Source organism: Coturnix japonica, chromosome 1 (assembly GCF_001577835.2).
Source record: "Coturnix japonica isolate 7356 chromosome 1, Coturnix japonica 2.1, whole genome shotgun sequence".
NCBI lineage: Eukaryota > Metazoa > Chordata > Aves > Galliformes > Phasianidae > Coturnix > Coturnix japonica.
The window spans coordinates 93,703,778-93,721,155 of record NC_029516.1 but is presented as its reverse complement, the minus strand read 5'-3'; the positions used below and the strand labels follow the sequence as shown (position 1 = coordinate 93,721,155).

Genomic DNA, 17,378 nt, shown 5'->3' with positions numbered 1-17,378 from the left:
TCACATAGGATGTCTCTGCCTGGTGGATAAGGCACCAAAGTGGGAGTCAAATGAGCTACATGTGCAGTTCCCTGCTGGAGGTACAACCCATAGTTCCCTGTACCACAAGGTCACCATTCTGTAAGGAGAAGATAACAATTGCATTTACTGTGATTAAAGTGTTTTGGATTCACAAGTTGAAAATTTCTTATAACACTTAGAATTATATCTTTTTTCTATCTTTTGCACAGCTCTTATTATTTCCACTCCCACGTGCACAATTAGAAAAGGTTTTGTTCTTGTGTTTTTTAATACTACAGAACAGAACAGTGTAAAATATCCTACAGTGTTCTTTTCTTGTTCTTGTAAAGGACATACTTAGTACTTTTGTTTTAATATCAATCAATGGGGCAAAGGCATAAGGACTCAATTTCCCTCATTTTTGGTGAATAGATCATCCTACCTGACATGCAGAATGCTATTGAACCAATGAGGCTTTTGAGTCTAGGGACTTTATGTTATGCTGAATTTATTTAAACCAAATTACAATTGGTTCAGAACATAGATTTGTTGAGAAGGGCATATGACAACTCTCAAACTTGTCACTAAACTGCAATAAATCTCCTGGATTCACCATAGTGATGTACTGCCTTGACCTCATTCTTCCAGTGCCCCTCCAACCTCCTCCATTGCTCTAATCAAGGTTGACCTGCGGTGTCATCCTTATCTTCAGATGTAGAGTGTTTTCCTGGTGTATTTTGTATGCACTGTGACTGTGTTGTTCCATGTTCTTCATGGTTGTTCTCCTCTTCCCTGCTGATAGGCGATAAAAACAAATCAAATCAATATCAACAAGCAGAAGAGATTTTGATTAACTCAGGCACTCTGGCCCAAATTTAAGGGCAGTGGTTATTTACTATGTTCTATGTTCTGGGTGCAGACTATCACAGTATACAACAACTTATTCTGTGTATACTTTACAGATCAGTTCCCCAGCCTGATCTAATTTTGGAAACAAAGGGAATGCTTGAAAAATACTTAAGGAAAAACAATGACAACAAAAAAATAATAATAAAGAAGGAAAAAAAAAATGACATAACTATCCTCAAGAATACTTTGGGGAAACTGTTCATGAAAGACAAGAGCAGTGGCAGTCAGGGATACAAAAACAAATTTTGTATGAAATGATATACTTATTTTTTGGTCTATTGCCTTCCTAACTTCCTCACTGAATACCTTAGCAACTTCCTTGTAATCTCCCCAAGTAGCCAGTTCCTTCTTCCAGAGGACACTGACTTCTTTTTTTGTTCCGGAGTTTCAAAAGTAGGTCCTGGTTCATCCACACCAGTCTGCTTCCCCTACGGTCTGTTTTACAACATTCAGAGACAGTCTGTTCTTGTGCCTTTAAGATTTCCACCTTGAGGAGCATCCCCTTCCTGGACCCCTTTCCCCTTTAGGAGCGACTCCCAAGGAAACTGTGCTACCAGCATCCTGAAAAGGTCAAAGTCTGCCCTCTGGAATTTCAAGATAGAAGTTTTGCTAGTCACCCTTCTGACACCTTGAAGAACAGAGAACTCTCCAATATCATGATCTCTCTGCCCAAGATATTCCCCAACCTTCACCTCTCCTACCAGTCCTTTGCTGTTAGTGAAGAGCAGGTCTAGCAGGGCACCATTGCTGGTAGGCTCTTGTACTAGGTCATAGATAGCCTGATGCGCAATCAATTCCAACTTCTGCTTGTTGCCCATGCTGTGTGCATTGGTGTAGATGCACTTCAGATGAGTCATCTGCCTCACCACCAGCTCAAGCATCATTCTCCTAGGCTCATCTCTGGTGAGCCCTGTTTTGTCCCCTCCCTCCTTCATAGCTAGTTTAAAGCTCTTTCAATAAGCCCCACTATCCCCAGTGCTAGGATTTGATGTTTCCTTTGAGGTAGGTGGATTCTATTCATGGACAACACGCCAGGAGCCAAGTGGACTAACCCATGATCAAAGAACCCAAAGTTTCTGGTTCAACACCAGCCTCTGAGCCAATTCATTGCTTGTGCTTTCCAAGCCCACTCCATGTTCCTCACTGCCCCTGAAGGTATAGAACAAAAAATCACTTGAGTTCCTGCTCCTTGAACTAAACACCCTAAACCCCTGAAATCTCTTTTCATAGTTCATAGGCTTCTCTGAGCAATTTCATCACTGCCCACCTGAACTATGAGTAGTGAAAAACCATCAGTGGACCAAACCATCTTTGGGAGCTTCCTAGTTATGCCCCTGACCCAGGCCTCAGGAAGGCAGCACACTTCCTGAGGGCCTGGGTACGATCTGCATATGGGGCCATCCATTCCTCTGAGAAGGGAGTCACCCACCACAACCACCCTTCTTTCTTTCATATCAGAGGACATCTCAAGACATGGGGGTGACCATGTCACCTTAGGCTCCCTCCTAAGTAGATCCTCCATCACCTCCCCACTCACCTCCCCTTCAATTTCCAGTGTCTCAAATTCAAAGTCAAGCTCAAATTTCTGTCAGCATAAAGTAGAAATCTAAATCCACTGAAATAATGGAGACCTTTCCCTTTAGGCTTCAGATCAGACAATAAATGCCACCATTCTTCGCTGTTTCCAGAGTTAGAAAGGAATTAAAAATCAGTTTTGCCTTTGGTCTCGTATATTTGCTAAACAAACACTCTTCAGGGGTGAGATGTTTTTACCTTGCTAGCTCTGTCATGTATAGTAGTCAATAAATAACAGAACAGTCTTTACTAAACTTGATGAAGGCATAACAGAAGCAAAAGGCCACTGCATCCATCAATCTGCTTCAACATATTTATTCAAGCTTTTAATCTCTTGCATTGGAAGACAGAGATCTGAATGTATGTTTCAACTCTACCATTTACAGAAGTAAAAAATCTATAAAGATAGACGTTTGACATTTTTTAGCGGGAAAGGAAGTCAACATGTTCCACTTTTGTAGAAAATTGGCTAATACACAGCTGTATTGACATGTCTTATAGTCTTACAGCGAAACAAGTTCAACACGCTTTTGAAAGAACAGTACATTCCCTGTGTTTTCTAAATGTGCCAGTCAATCATTTAATGTTGCTGCCTTATGCAGATCTACAGCTATATCCCTTCTCTAGCATCTTGTACTTCTGCTGTCTCTTTCCGTAGTGACTAGAGCCAGTGCACACTGACCAGGCCATGAGCATTTAGAGAAATGCTGCATTTCACTCCACCTGCTCACTGCGATCAGGCAGACTTTCACCTTCTCTCTTCTGTGTAGATCGGCGTGTGGAACTCCTACAGTGGCCTTAACATGACGGACAGCAACAAGGACAGATCAACCAACATCACAGACTCATTAGCTAACCGGACACTGATTGTCACGACCATCTTGGTAAGTCTTGGTGGGCAGATCTGGAGTCCCCACCCATGGTGCAGGTTGCAGGTATGGCTGGTGTTGTGTCATGGGGCTCCACACAGCCACCGTGACACCTCTGTCCTGTGCTCTGCTGCTGCTTTCTACCATACTAAAACACATTTAGGTAAAATACTTTGTTTTCAAGCAAATGTTTTGATGTAGACTCAGAACCAGTGTAAGTTGTCATCTATCTGTGCATTGGACCCCACTATCAATGAAAGACTCTGGGACACCTCTGTCTTCAAAATTGTTTAGCTTGCTCCAGTATTTCAGAGATGAACCCTGCATGCTTTTCTTCCCAAAATAATTTTTCAATATTTCAGAGATGAAAGCTGTATGCTTTTCTTCCCAAAAGAATTAGCACACGTAAATGCTCAATTTTGTAGCCACTGTTTGTACATCCTTTCTTTTAACTGAGAGTTAAGTGAAGAGGAATGAAAGAAAGCAACAAACAGCAGACAGACTGATTGAAGTATGTCCTTATTATGATGAATAGAATATGTGAAAATGTTTCTCCAGCCAATTGCCCTGCCCCATGTTTTCTCTGTGGACATTTATGCCACTTTTTTTCCCCCAGATATCCAGTCCACCCTCTCAGGGGAAGAGAAAGAGTTCAGAAACTCTATCCTTCTTATCTATTGCCAGAGTTTTTTTAGCCACAATAAATTGCAGCAACCATTTCCCCCAGACCTTCTTCTAACCAAAGTCCCTTAGAAGGAAAAGAAACAAAGTAGTTTGCAGTCTACCAATGCTGTTCTCATTTTTCTCTTCTGAATGCCTATTCAGTTCACAGCTATATCAAGCATTTGAGGATTTTTCAGTGAAGATGCATATTATTTTTCTCAAAGATTGTCAGGTTTTAGGTTCTGCTTATGATTCTTTTTCAGTTTTTCAGGCTTCTCCTTCCGTGTTCCTTCCTGTTCTTCAGGGTGGGACCACGTAGAGCACAAATCTTGAATCTGATTCTAAAGCTGTAAGCACTATTTTAATTAAAGCCCATGGGAGCTATGGATGGTCTGTTCCACTGAGCGTTAGGACCCTTACGCTTATCACTAATTGACTCCATGATTTTGTTAACATACCTAGAGCAGTTTTTAGTGGACACAGTAAATGACTAGTATCCATCTAATTGCAGTCCATTAATAAAATATTCACATAATTTAGAGAAACTGATATATTCTGAGACAAATCCCATTTATATTGCTATTTTTGCTATGTTTTTCTTTAGGAGGATCCCTATGTTATGTACAAGAAGTCTGACAAGCCTTTGTATGGAAATGACAGATTCGAGGGTTACTGCCTGGATTTGCTAAAGGAGCTATCAAATATTTTGGGCTTCATCTATGAGGTCAAACTAGTTTCTGATGGTAAATATGGAGCCCAGAATGACAAAGGAGAGTGGAATGGGATGGTCAAAGAACTCATAGATCATGTAAGATTGAATCATTCTGTCTTTATTCTCCTTCCAACCGCAGTATTTTATGTGAAGCCAGTCCACTTGAAATGCTTGCGTTTATAGCTTTTTGATACACTGGTCAGTCCTACTGCTTCTGGTTAGAGTAGGAAGTCAAAGCAGTACATCTGAACTGGCAGTTCCCAGGTGCTAAGGGAAACCTCTAACAGCAGTGAGTCAGTAGGCGCTGAGTTCTCACAGATTATGTCCAATTCTTGGTTACAAGCTCTTGTGGCAAAGGCAGAACCCACAGTGCACCTCTGCCCTGTGGCAAACTGAGAACATCACCCTTCCAGGAACTGAGCTCCCTGGGACAAGGTTCTCTCCAGTGGTCAAGTGCCTGACCATAGTCAGATCTTCCACTTACAGAAGCTATGAGGATCCCTCCCATGCAGAAAAAGGAACCAGAATGTCATGTACCCAGCAGTACCATAGCACTGTTAAGTTTTGTCTTGCATTTCAGTTTTGTGTCAAATTTAGTTTATTTTCTAATATTCCAAGGAAGAAATGGAAGGAATAGTAATGTGTTTGCACAAAAACATGAAAAAGAATGAGTATTTTCCCATTTGTATTTTCAGAAAGCTGATCTGGCAGTTGCTCCTCTCACTATTACTTATGTAAGAGAGAAAGTAATTGATTTTTCCAAGCCCTTCATGACGCTCGGAATCAGTATCTTGTACCGGAAGCCCAATGGCACAAACCCTGGTGTTTTCTCTTTTTTAAACCCTCTTTCTCCTGATATTTGGATGTATGTTCTCCTAGCCTGCCTCGGAGTCAGTTGTGTCCTCTTTGTCATTGCAAGGTAAGTCAAAGACGTAGTTTTAGATGCATCTGTATTAACCACCTCTCATCCCATAGGTGTTGAACGGGCTTTGCAAAATAGCTATAATACTGTCCTAAGGGACAGTCTAAAATATAATGTTTTAGAAAATCTCTTGGTATTGGCACATCAACACTGCTATCGCTTTAACATATTGCAATGTGATAAGATTTAACTTTCCTGAGGGCTGAGTGGAAAGAAATGTGTGATGAAATAGGCCAATCTTTCTTTGCCAGTGCACTGTACCTCAGTAGAATATACGTTGAAAAGTAGTTGATATTAGTTGCATGTAAGCACTTCTTTTTTTCCACTAACAGTGAATACAGTTAAAAGGTAAGAAGGAGGATGTGAGCATATTTTTGCTGAAGGATGCTAATTAGCTCTGCTCATTTCCTTTTGAAAACACAAGATAATATACCTAAGATCCCAGGGGGATGTTCTGCAAGTTGCTACATAACCAATGCTCTATCCAATAACCATCCTGAGTTGCAACCTGCACTGCCTGACAGGTTCCCAGTGGAGTCCAAATGCAAAACCAGCAGGAATCAAGCAAATAAGCACCACTTCTCTGGAAGAATCTAAAGCTTATAATGTTCCAAAAGCGCTGAAAGTTTGCCTGAAAGCTTCTGGACCAGTGGTCCACTGTCATACCTCAAGTTACACTTGATATCCAGCAGAACAGTCTATGCCCCTAATGCTGAACTTTATTGTAAAAACTTGAGACATTTGATATGGTTTTGCAAGCCCTCTACAAGCTACTTGTCATGGCCTCAGGGACCATGGACTATGAGTCAGTTGCTCTGTGGCTTTGAGCAAGAGAAAGCCAAGCATGAAAGAAAATGAACTTAGAAACTTGTCAGAGGGAATTGGTCATTTGAGACATCTTTTTCCCTAGACTTTTCAGTAAACATAAACTCTGTTAGCTGGTAGAGTTATTGTTGCTTTCTTCAAATAATGACATTGGAGTTTCATTTCCTATTCTATTTTTTAATTTCATCCTATTCTTTTTTTTCCTTTTAATAATTTAGTAGATAGAAATTTTTATTAATGCTTCACAGATATTTATTTATTTATTTATTTTTGGACGTACAGCAATGTATTCTACATTAACGTGGGAAAAAAGAATGAGAAAAAAATGAGAAAACACTGATACTCTGAAATATAAGAACTGAAAGGATATATTATTGAAAATCTATCCTTTCACATCATAGCAAATGCAACATGGGAATCCTGCAGTTTTTACTGCAAATGATGATGTACTACTTTAAATAGCCAGCGATAATGTGTACATTCCAATGTATGTGCTTATAACCCTCATTCAAATATCAGAATGACAGCAATTGGAATCATTCATTCTGTTACATTCTGCCTGACTTCCACATGTGTTCAAGCCAAGTCAAATGGAGCTCTTACTGCTTTTCCGCTAGTTCACTCTTCTTATCAAAAGACATTACCCTGTGAAACTTTCCTTCAGAGGAATACTGCTGTTGAGAGTGATCGGCCTTGGGCATGCATTTCTCCATGGTCCACTGAACAAACCTAGGTCTCGGAGGTCAGCTTATGTGAAAGCTTCACTTGTTTGCATGCTTCTGTACCAGTGCCAAAGTACAGAACTTTGTGAGATTTACTTTTTTTGTTTAAATATCTGAGAATGTGAAGAAAGAGGAGGGAATTAGAGGATAAGAGGTCGTGGGTTAACATCTAGTTGCTGGCCCTACATAACAGAGAAAGTTCATCCTGCTATGGCAGCAATGGGATTGCACACAATTAGTCATGGCTTCCCACAAGGCTCTTGCAGTGGCTCACTGTACCATAAATAACAGTTCTTACTGTACGCAAATCATGATCTCAGTCATGACTAATATTAAATCTGCTCAATCACGACAGATTGCAGTTGTGTCCCAAGACTGAAAACATCCTCTCCACCTCAGAACAGGCAGGATGGGAAACAAAGCCCAACTTATCCTCTGCTCTTCTATTGAAAAAGAACAAACAAAACACATCATCAGGGCTGAAAGAATACATAAACTTCAGGGTTCTCTGCCTGCTTGCAGAACTTCCTACTCACACATGCATGGCTGGGAACAAATCGAATGGAAACAGAGTACTCATAGATCATCATGTGAAATCTGTTTGCTTTACTCTCTTGGCTGTTAGATATTTCTCCAAAGCACAGTGCAGCTTTTGTGCAAATCCGTAGCTCTGGCCTGTGTCACTGTCTTTTGTTTGTTTGTTTTTCCTAAATTTTTCTAAAAAGCAGTAGTTCTAGGAGCCTGATTTCCCTACAGATTTGTGTCTCATGTTGGACTGTGATTACAAATTGAAGGTTTGTTTGCTTGTTTGCTATCCTTGCAGTTGAAGGATTTGTTAAGTGATCCCTTGCATATGCATTAACTGCTATGGTTTGTCCTGCAGTTGTTCCTTGGTAGGGCTACTTGCTGCAGTGATTCACAGAACTTACAGGAGCATAATAACCTTTAAGAACTCAATCTATTCTCTAAATGTGGCTAAAAGCCTTAAACATCATTAGAGGTATATGCTGTCATAATACTCAGCCCAAAGCCTGACTTGCAACATCTTAAATATATCATTTTCTTAATGCCTCTCTGCTAGGGAAAGAGGAGATGAACATGCTAGTGAAGTGAAATACTTAGTGTTACTTTCTTTTCTTTCATTTTTTTTACATGAATTGTTACTTTCTTTTCTTTCATTTTTCTTACATAAATGCTTTTTTTTTTTTTTTTGAACTGATGCTGCAAACCAATGCCTAATAATACTGTGACTATATAATTTAAAGAAGTACATAAAATTATTCTCACATGCTAACTCAGTTTACTCCAGACTTTATAAATTTCAGCTTACTCCAAGAAGCTAAACTATCCCTCATGTCCATATCTAGGACTGTGCATGTCTTCAGATATGCCATGCGTTCTACAACATTTATCAAATAGTTTAGTAAATATTGGCTAGAACGGTTTTAGGAATTTCAGGAATCATCTGCTTTTTAACACTGTCGTAGTAAATTAAACAGTTAATGGTGTTTTGACATCAGTTTACAGAAGACATATATTTGGGATTAATCTTCATGGATCGAGGTAATTTTCCTGTTCTTTCTTCAGATTTTTCATCAGCTGAACCATTTCTTATTTCTCTTCGAGCCCTGTCATCTTCACATTAATTTTTAAGTTCCAACACTGATGTTTTTATCACTGCTAAAGGTTACAGATTGACAAAGCTTTTTTCCTAAGCACACCAAATGAAGAAGGCATTTACTGACAAGATTTCCCTTCACTGATATATCAAACTCCCTGTGCTCTTCGCATCACTGATGGTAGAGCTGAGGTAACCATCAGTCGTACAAGGTCATTTAGATCACACACAGCCTGTGTAAGAGGTGCTTAGGTGACCTTGAACATGTTGTTTGTAAGAAGGAGAAAACTAAGTGGAAATGATCAGAAAAACATCAGACCTGAGTGAGTGATGAGACAGAGCAGAAATGTAATCCAGACTTTTCTTGGCACTCAGCACAGCAATAGAAACACAAGAAGAAAACCACTTTGTTGTTGTTGTTGTTATTGTTCTTTTTAAAGATGGAGGAGTAATATAAACCCTTGTAGCACACTGAACCATAAATTTGTTGCGATAAAAGTCTTTCTAGTCTGACAGAAAAAGTTTTGCTACCAGAATTTCATTGTTACATTCTATCAACCACTGTTTGGCTGTTACGTGATAGAGACGTTTGTCATATCCCAGACGGGGGTCTCCCTCTTGGTCAGGCCCTAAACTGTTTGCACATCTTCTTGCTGTCCTATGGGAGCATGTTTTTGCCCATGTGAGCACAAACTGAGCTGGGAACCATTTCATTGCTATGCAGAGGCTTTCTGAAACAGAACTTGGTGACTCTTCTATCTCATATATGCAGAACAGTTGTAACTTGAGTCTGGAAACTGTCTTCTGCTACATTTTTTAACCACTATGATACTAGTAATGGTAATATTGCTCATATAATGGCATCCTAAGCTGCATACTGTTTCAATGAGTGAGTTTGTGACTACCAGAGTTTATTACTTCAGCTAAGCAAGGCGCTCTGCTTGCAACCGTGTGTAAATTCAATGCTTAATTATATTGTTGAAACAGTAATTAAAATGTATTGGCATGACATTGTCAATTAAAGCTATAATCATAAACTTCATGAGAAAGTATGCAGCGAGCCACGCAGCAGTAGGAAACAACAGCAGGCAAGACACCCTGGGGAGGGACGGTCTTTAAAGTAACTCTGCCAAGTGTATTGCAGACCAGAATGGGAATAGTTTGCATTTACAGCACAGTGCATGGGGAATAGAATATAACCCTTCCACTTGAGGCAATTGCCTGCATGATTCTTTCCACACAGCGTGGCCTTATAGCTTTCAGGCGCTGCAATTGCTCCACAGCACTTCCCAGCTGCTGGCAGCCATTTTCCCTGATGCCAGGGCAGCTCTTATGAAGGCATTCCTCATCCAGTATCTCGACCAGCTGAAAATGGATGCCTTGAGAGGGTTTTTCTACCTTCACTGTTCTCCAATTACTCTGCCATGGAGCAGTGCGGGAGCTTCAGGCAGCCTCCCCAACTTTTAGAAGGTCTACCTGGGAGCAACGTAGGCTGCAGAGCACTGTGAAAGTTGGACCCCTCCAGCAGAATAGGCTGCAAAGCACTGGGGGAGTTGGGCCCTCACAGCAACACCGGCCACAAAGTGTTGGGGGATTCGAGCCTCTCCAGCAGCCTCAGCTTTGAGGGCAGTGACCAAGGAGCAGCAAAAGTAAGAACGCATGCCCTGTGCTAGGAGCCAGGCCGTGACATTCTGCTCCACAGCTTGCGTGAGGCAGCTGCTGGACATCCCGCAGACAGCCTTACCACTGAGGTTTCTTTTTCTCATGTTTGCTTCATTAATCTCGTCGTTTCGTGCGTTGTTCAGGTCTGCTGCCGCTGTGTGTATTTTATTTGATGTTTACAGATTGTTTCTGTTAACTGCCACAGGTTTACACCCTATGAATGGTATAACCCCCACCCGTGCAACCCAGATTCAGATGTGGTGGAAAACAATTTTACTTTACTAAATAGTTTCTGGTTTGGAGTTGGAGCTCTCATGCAGCAAGGTACATCGGTTACACTTCGTTATCGCACACGTCCCACAGTCTGCTCAAGGGCTTCTGTGCTGGTAAACTCCACCCTCTGTAATTAAAACTTATACTGTAAAACCTGATCTCAGAACCAAAGCCATATAGGAAGAGAAGAAAGCAACATATCTCTGGAGCTGAGAGATGGCAGAGGAAGGGAACCTGTGGAATCCAGGATAGGGATGCAGAAGGAACAAGGAGGAGAGAGGCAAGCAGGCAGGGCCAAATCAGAGTCACTGGAGTTTAGCAGAAAATATTCATTAGAGGGATATGATGCTCTTTATGCTGAAGTTCAGTCTGTTGATTTAAAAGGTTTGGCAACAGGAAAATGTCTTCCCAATTGGACTTCATCCCAGTAGAATCAGTAACAGCCTTAGCTACCCTAGAAAAAATGTTTTCCCTGCCAAACAGAAAAGATAATATAAATTCTTCAGAAGGATTGTTAAGTTTGTTGGCACTTGTCAAATGCTTTGTTTAAAACAAAAAACAAACCTTTCTTTCATGGCTTTTCTGCAGGTAAGAGTCCCATCCTTCTGTAAACGCATCCAACCCTAGAAGCATTAACTTAACACATTCACAAGTCCCTGTTGCTGGTGATTTTGGAAACAGCTGACATAATACTCAATTGACAAGGAAGGGCAGTGAAGCTTAACTCATATGAGGAAGTAAAAGAGATACGTGTACTGACCACATTTGGTTATGACGTATATAATCTAAGGTTTCCAATTAAGTTACTATTCACCAAAACTGGGGTCCACTGAAGGGGATGAAAATAATTTCTGACAAAATTTCCACTTGAATCAAAGCTGAACAAAAAAACCCACCCCATGACAACAACCAAAAAGACAATCCAGAAGAAATACCATTTTGCTTCATTATTAGATTCCTAAGCATTTAAGTAAGGAATGTAAAATCGTCTCTACATCTCTACACTCGTGCAGGTACAGTTTATTTTTCCCTTTTTAACAGACATGAGTAGTGGTAAGAGAAATATTAGGAAGATCTTTCCTGGACATGGTAGAGATTGAAGTTTGTCTTGTATCTAGGATGCCCTTTCTTGTGTTGGTGCACTAATGCATTGACAGAATAGAAATGCTCTTTGAAGCCATTCAAAGCCCCACAGAAATGGCTTCGAAGGTGACCAGCTTAAGAAAGAGCTATTCTGTTTTGCTCCTTTGTTTTGTTGTCCTCCCAACTGATCAGTGAGATGCAGACTGAGGTTTTACAGTATCAGGCAGGTGTGTGTATATAGCTGTGACTGCCATGTGTGTGAAAGTGCCCTAGGATTTTGTGTTTATGTGTACTGCCTTTTTTGGAGTTTACCATCATCCACAGCAAACTGTGGGATGCAGTGTCTGCTCGTTACCACTACCTTGGGTACATGACAGTCAGCCCCAACCAGACTCTGCTTGTCTTTCAAGAAGAATAAAAACAAAACAAGAGAAAGAACGAAAGAAAGAAAAACATTTGTAAGGCAACACAAATGTTTCCATGTACAAACTTGTGGTGCGTGTGATTGTAAGTGCATCATCGCTAATGTGAAGAGCTTGAACATGGAGTGAATGGTTGTGAGACTTTGCATCTTCTGTTACACTCTTTCTTGTTGACAGCAGCTGCTTGCTATGCTTGATTGGAAGCCACTTGTTATTAAATTTGAAAATGTGATGATCAGACTTTCTCTTTTCTACAGAGCGTGAGCAAAGTCTGGATCAGGATTGGCTGTCATGTCTGCCATAAAAAGGCACTAGAGAGACTTCAGCAAGTATTGTCCCTGACCCTGAGTCTTACTAGCAACGTTCCTATTTAGATGTTATTTCTCCTAGTTTTCCCCTGAAAGTCTCAAATATGTTATGCATACTCTGAAAGCATTCAAATGGATCACATTTCATCAAATTCATTCAGAAAAACCACTGCTTTTAGGAGGGCAAGTTACCTGTCAGATCCCCCCTCCAACCAGATCGGCAGAACAGCGTACTCAGTTCAGGAGACTGCTTAGGATGAAATCAGAAGCGTGAAGCTTATACTAATTGTCTCTGCTGCAGTCAGAGAACACGGAAAGGTGAACAATAAAATAATCATGGGGCTGATCAAAAGAGATGCTGGGCCTGCTTGTTTCTGCCGAGAACAGAGCATGCTCAGCGCCTTCCAAAAGCAAAAACCAATGCTTATTGCATAATTAATAGACCCAGGAGTCTTGAGCTTAATTGCACAGAATGTGTTCTGCTACTTTTTCACAAACAACTTTTTGCATGGGAGGTCTGACACCCCACAAATTCAGCACACAGGGCTTCTCCACCTATTCGCTTCTGCCACCATGCAGCTGCACTGGCAGATTTCTTTATTGCTCGGTAGGATTATTAATCTGTATACATCAGAGCTACATGTTGCATCAAGGCCCAAGTTCAGAATTTGTATTTGTATAGCCACATGAGCTTTAAAAACATTACACCTTCAGTGTGGTCTGAATCAACGCTCCTGGAAGCCAGCATTTTTAGGTCAGTTGCAGTCTGAAGATAAATACACGCTTAATTCTGAGAGCAACTATGCAAAATAAAAAAAAGAAAAGAATAAGATTTCATGCTATTAAAAAAATACATATATATGTAATCTGGAAAACAAGGAAAGAAGAATAGAATGCAGCATAAACCCAAACAGAACTACAGCTCTAGAAACGGGTAGACTGGAATCAAATTTTCAGCAAGAGCTTTTGCTTTTAGACTGCTAATTTGAAATCCATGAAGCACGAGAGCTGTGCAGGCAGAGCATGTACTCTTGTAGTTTGGCAGTTCTGTCAGCCTCCTGAAACCCTAGGGCTACTCTTAGCTTTGACCTTTAAGAGACATATATATGTTTATGAAGCTGAGTTAAATCCGTTTGCTAGCTGTTTGTAAGCTTCTTACCCTTTCAGTCTTTGCCTCAGAAGTCATGTTCACAGTTTTTGCAAAGTCTGAAAATATTCTCTATAACCCACTTACATTTCTTCCAGAAATCGTTAAATAGTTCAGGAGAGAGAATGCAACATCAGGATGTTGGCAGTAACATAACTATTTGTTAAATCAAAAGTTTTACATACTGACGTTTCAGTTCACAGTCAGAATGCATTCTTAAGTCTATCTTTCATCAATAAAATAATTATGCTGATACTTGACATTGAAATGAAAAGTATTCATGTGGATGTCTAAGTATTTTGCCAAACCAGATCCCCAGATCCCATTTAATGAGCTAAGTTCAGAGGGGAGGTCTCAAGATAAATAAGCAAATAAATAAACAAACACAAAACTTCCATGAAAATGATTGAATATCTGTGTTGCTTACTTACATTCAGTCTGAGCTGTTGAGAAGCCATTTTTGGGCACTTAACTCTCAAGCTGGGAGCATGTTATTCCAGGGGATTTTATGACTATGGAAGATCACTTTGATACTTGCCAGTGTGACAAGCAGGCAGAACTGTTAAAGCCTCTTCGTGGATAACTAGTGTCAAACACAGTGTCCAAAGCTTTGCATTGCCCTGTGCATCCAAAGCATACTTCCATGCACCCTCTGAATTTTAAAACGTAAATCACACTTGTGTAGTAAGATATGTGCTGGATAGTGAGCTCAGGGTCATGCAGGCTCATACATACACTGGAAACATATTGATCACCTTGTTCCTACTTAGATAAGTGGACAGAAGGCACACAGAGCAGCTTCTTCTTGTAAGGCATTTCTCCTAGGCAGCTTGCAAGTAGAGCAGCATTCTGCTAAAGATCTCTGTTTAAAAGTATTGACTATGGTATACTAGCAAAAAGAAATTCAGGAATCAGATAAAAAATACTAGTACAACTTGTTTGGGTTGCAAGGTTAGTGGCACAATGAGCATTAGCTCAGAGAGGTAACGGGGTTTAGATCCAAGGATAATTCCATTTGTCATGTACCATAGCATACATCCCCTTCACAGTGTGTTACCATTATAAATGTTAGATGTGCATCTGTGAGATTACTGTTTAAATCATTTTATTGTACTATGGCTCATAATAGCATTCTGTGTCTAAAAATAGTCTGTGGTATCAGAAAAGGCATCTTTCAGCATCATCTTAATGTGATTGTTTTGGTGATATTGTAACAGGATCAGAGCTGATGCCCAAAGCTCTTTCTACCAGAATAGTTGGAGGAATCTGGTGGTTCTTCACCCTCATCATCATCTCATCCTACACTGCTAACCTGGCTGCCTTCCTGACAGTGGAAAGGATGGAATCCCCCATTGATTCAGCCGACGATTTGGCAAAGCAAACCAAAATAGAATACGGGGCTGTTAGAGATGGATCCACAATGACCTTCTTCAAGGTAAGATGGTGTCATCCAACTCTGAGTGGTCAAACTGACCCATGGCTGATTACCTGCTACCTTTGCTGTGAGGAACAATCCCATGCCTTTGATGGGAGAACCGGAAGGGAGCAAGACCGTGGACCTGAGTATGTCCTCCCTCAGGTTGTTTCTCACAGTAGGATCTCAGCTTCATACAAACACTTGGCTAAGATTGATTCTGAAGGTCACATCTGCGCTGGAAAAACACTGCCCATAGTCAAAATACAAGCTGGTTTGCCTCTTTCCTAAAATGTTCCATGGTCAGGATTATGCATACTATTAATATAATAACCATTTACACACATAAACACATCTGTAAGTAAAGGATCATTTAATGTGGCTAATTGCTTCATAGACAAATGAATTGATGGTTGGTTTTTGGCGTTTCTTTTTTTGTTGTATTTGGTTGTTTTTGGTTTTTTTTTTAGTTAGTTTTTTTGCACTATTGGTATTAATTAGATACAAAGTGGGTTAATCTCATGAAATGTCAATTTTAAAAGTCAACCAGATATAAATTTAGGAAATATGCACAAAAATCCTGTGACAATTAGAATTAATTAGCAGCTTCATCAATAGTCTCAGCAGGGAAGTTAAGCACTGAATAAAGTGCTTTTAACTGTAGCATCTGAGAATGATGTTTATAGTCAGATATACAGTGCCTTTGAGGATGAGACACCCTGGTGAAACAACATGTGGGGCAAAATAACTCCTGAATCTGCATGAGCAGATTCAGCTCCAGTGCTGTGAGACCTAGTGCTCCAGCCTGTATTCCCCTGCACTGATTTAACCACAACACCTTATATTTCTACATGAGGCAAAATGTGAGCACTTCCACATTCCGAGAGGATCAGTATTTGGGTCATTTCTCAAAACTAGAAATGCTCATCAAGGTCATTTCAATTATGTAGCAGCGCCATCCCTAGTGGAGCTCTTGAGAGTGAACTACCCTTGTAATGGCTCTCATGTGGCTGAATATAAATGTTTCTGCACTGCAGGAAATGCACAAAGTAGAGTATTTTTCAGAGCCTTGTTATAGTCAGTTCTTGGAAGGATGAACCGACATTTCTTTTAAGACATGCTGGGAAACCCATCTCAGGATATTCCTGGAAACTTCATTAGGTGAGGACAGGATCTCCATACAAATGCAAAGCAGTGGGAAACAGCCAGTACTGCTGCCTGGAAGGCTCTGGGACATTTCTTGGGTATATGAGCTGTTCACCACCTAAAGATGGCTGTTGTGGTTGCTATTCTGAAGTCAAATTCAGCATATGGAAGAACTCTTCAGAATCTGCTCCTTCCACAGTATTTCATTGGAAATAACTTGTAATTTCACCACAAGAAGTTTAGAACAAATTTTGAGAACTGTTTCCAGCTCTACAAGGATTTTTTAAAATTATTTTTTAATTTATTTTTTTTTTAATTTTTTTGCACCACTAATCCTTCAGGGTAAAACATGTAGGCTTAAAAGTATGCAAGCCTCTTAAAAATAATAAAGTGATTAAATATCTATATGCTATACATGGCAGCTTACTTGTGGCTGAAATATGAGTGTGCATAAAACCAAATGAAAGAACATCAGTTTTAGTACAGAATGGAGATAGATAAGCTGGCAGAGTGAAGGTGACATAGTGAAAGATGCATGGAAAGTATAATTCATTTCACTTGTAAGCCAGTGAGACACACACAATGCTATATAAATAACTGTGATTATTTTTATTAAGGAAGACTTTCATGATTCTCGGGATATTAGGATTTCCTTACTCTGACCAAAAGTTCAAAAATTTCACAGTATGTGTACAATAAATACAACAGATAATTATGTATGCAAAAGAAAGCCTGTATGTCCTGCGAGGGCATCACTTTGCCTCCCTTGTACAATACTGCAGATGTTTCTGGCACTAAGTAAGCACACACGCAGCCACATACATGGCAGTGAGAGCACTGGGAGGATGTAAAACCCAATAGTCAGAAGGAGACATCAGGGGTACAGGTTTATGTGTGTGCCTTATGGCATTGTTTAAGAAAAAGAGCCCTTTGCCATAAAGGATTGAGAGACTGTATCTCAGCTGTGAACAGTCTCTCTAGACAAACTCTTGCTTAAAGAAAAAAGGAATTTTCAAGAATGTTCCTGCAGAGGCTATGCTTTTTAAACAGGTAGTGCTGGGCATGAAAACAAAAGCAATTGAAATTATTTGTGGAAGACAAGAGACTC

At 40.2% G+C, this 17,378-nt stretch overlaps 1 protein-coding gene across 6 annotated transcripts in view; it reads left to right on the top strand.

Annotated features, from left to right (window-relative positions):
• Positions 1-17,378, top strand: part of GRIK1 (glutamate ionotropic receptor kainate type subunit 1) — a 155,806-nt gene that overhangs the window by 120,921 nt on the left and 17,507 nt on the right. For 5 of the 6 annotated variants that reach the window (XM_015881129.2, XM_032448614.1, XM_015881120.2 and 2 more), the window contains 5 exons: positions 3,255-3,368; positions 4,621-4,824; positions 5,424-5,647; positions 10,683-10,801; positions 14,928-15,145. In XM_015881129.2, coding sequence (XP_015736615.1) covers positions 3,255-3,368; positions 4,621-4,824; positions 5,424-5,647; positions 10,683-10,801; positions 14,928-15,145 — 879 coding nt within the window. The remainder of the gene's footprint in view (positions 1-3,254; positions 3,369-4,620; positions 4,825-5,423; positions 5,648-10,682; positions 10,802-14,927; positions 15,146-17,378) is intronic. The other variant, XR_004309438.1, reaches the window with a different exon arrangement.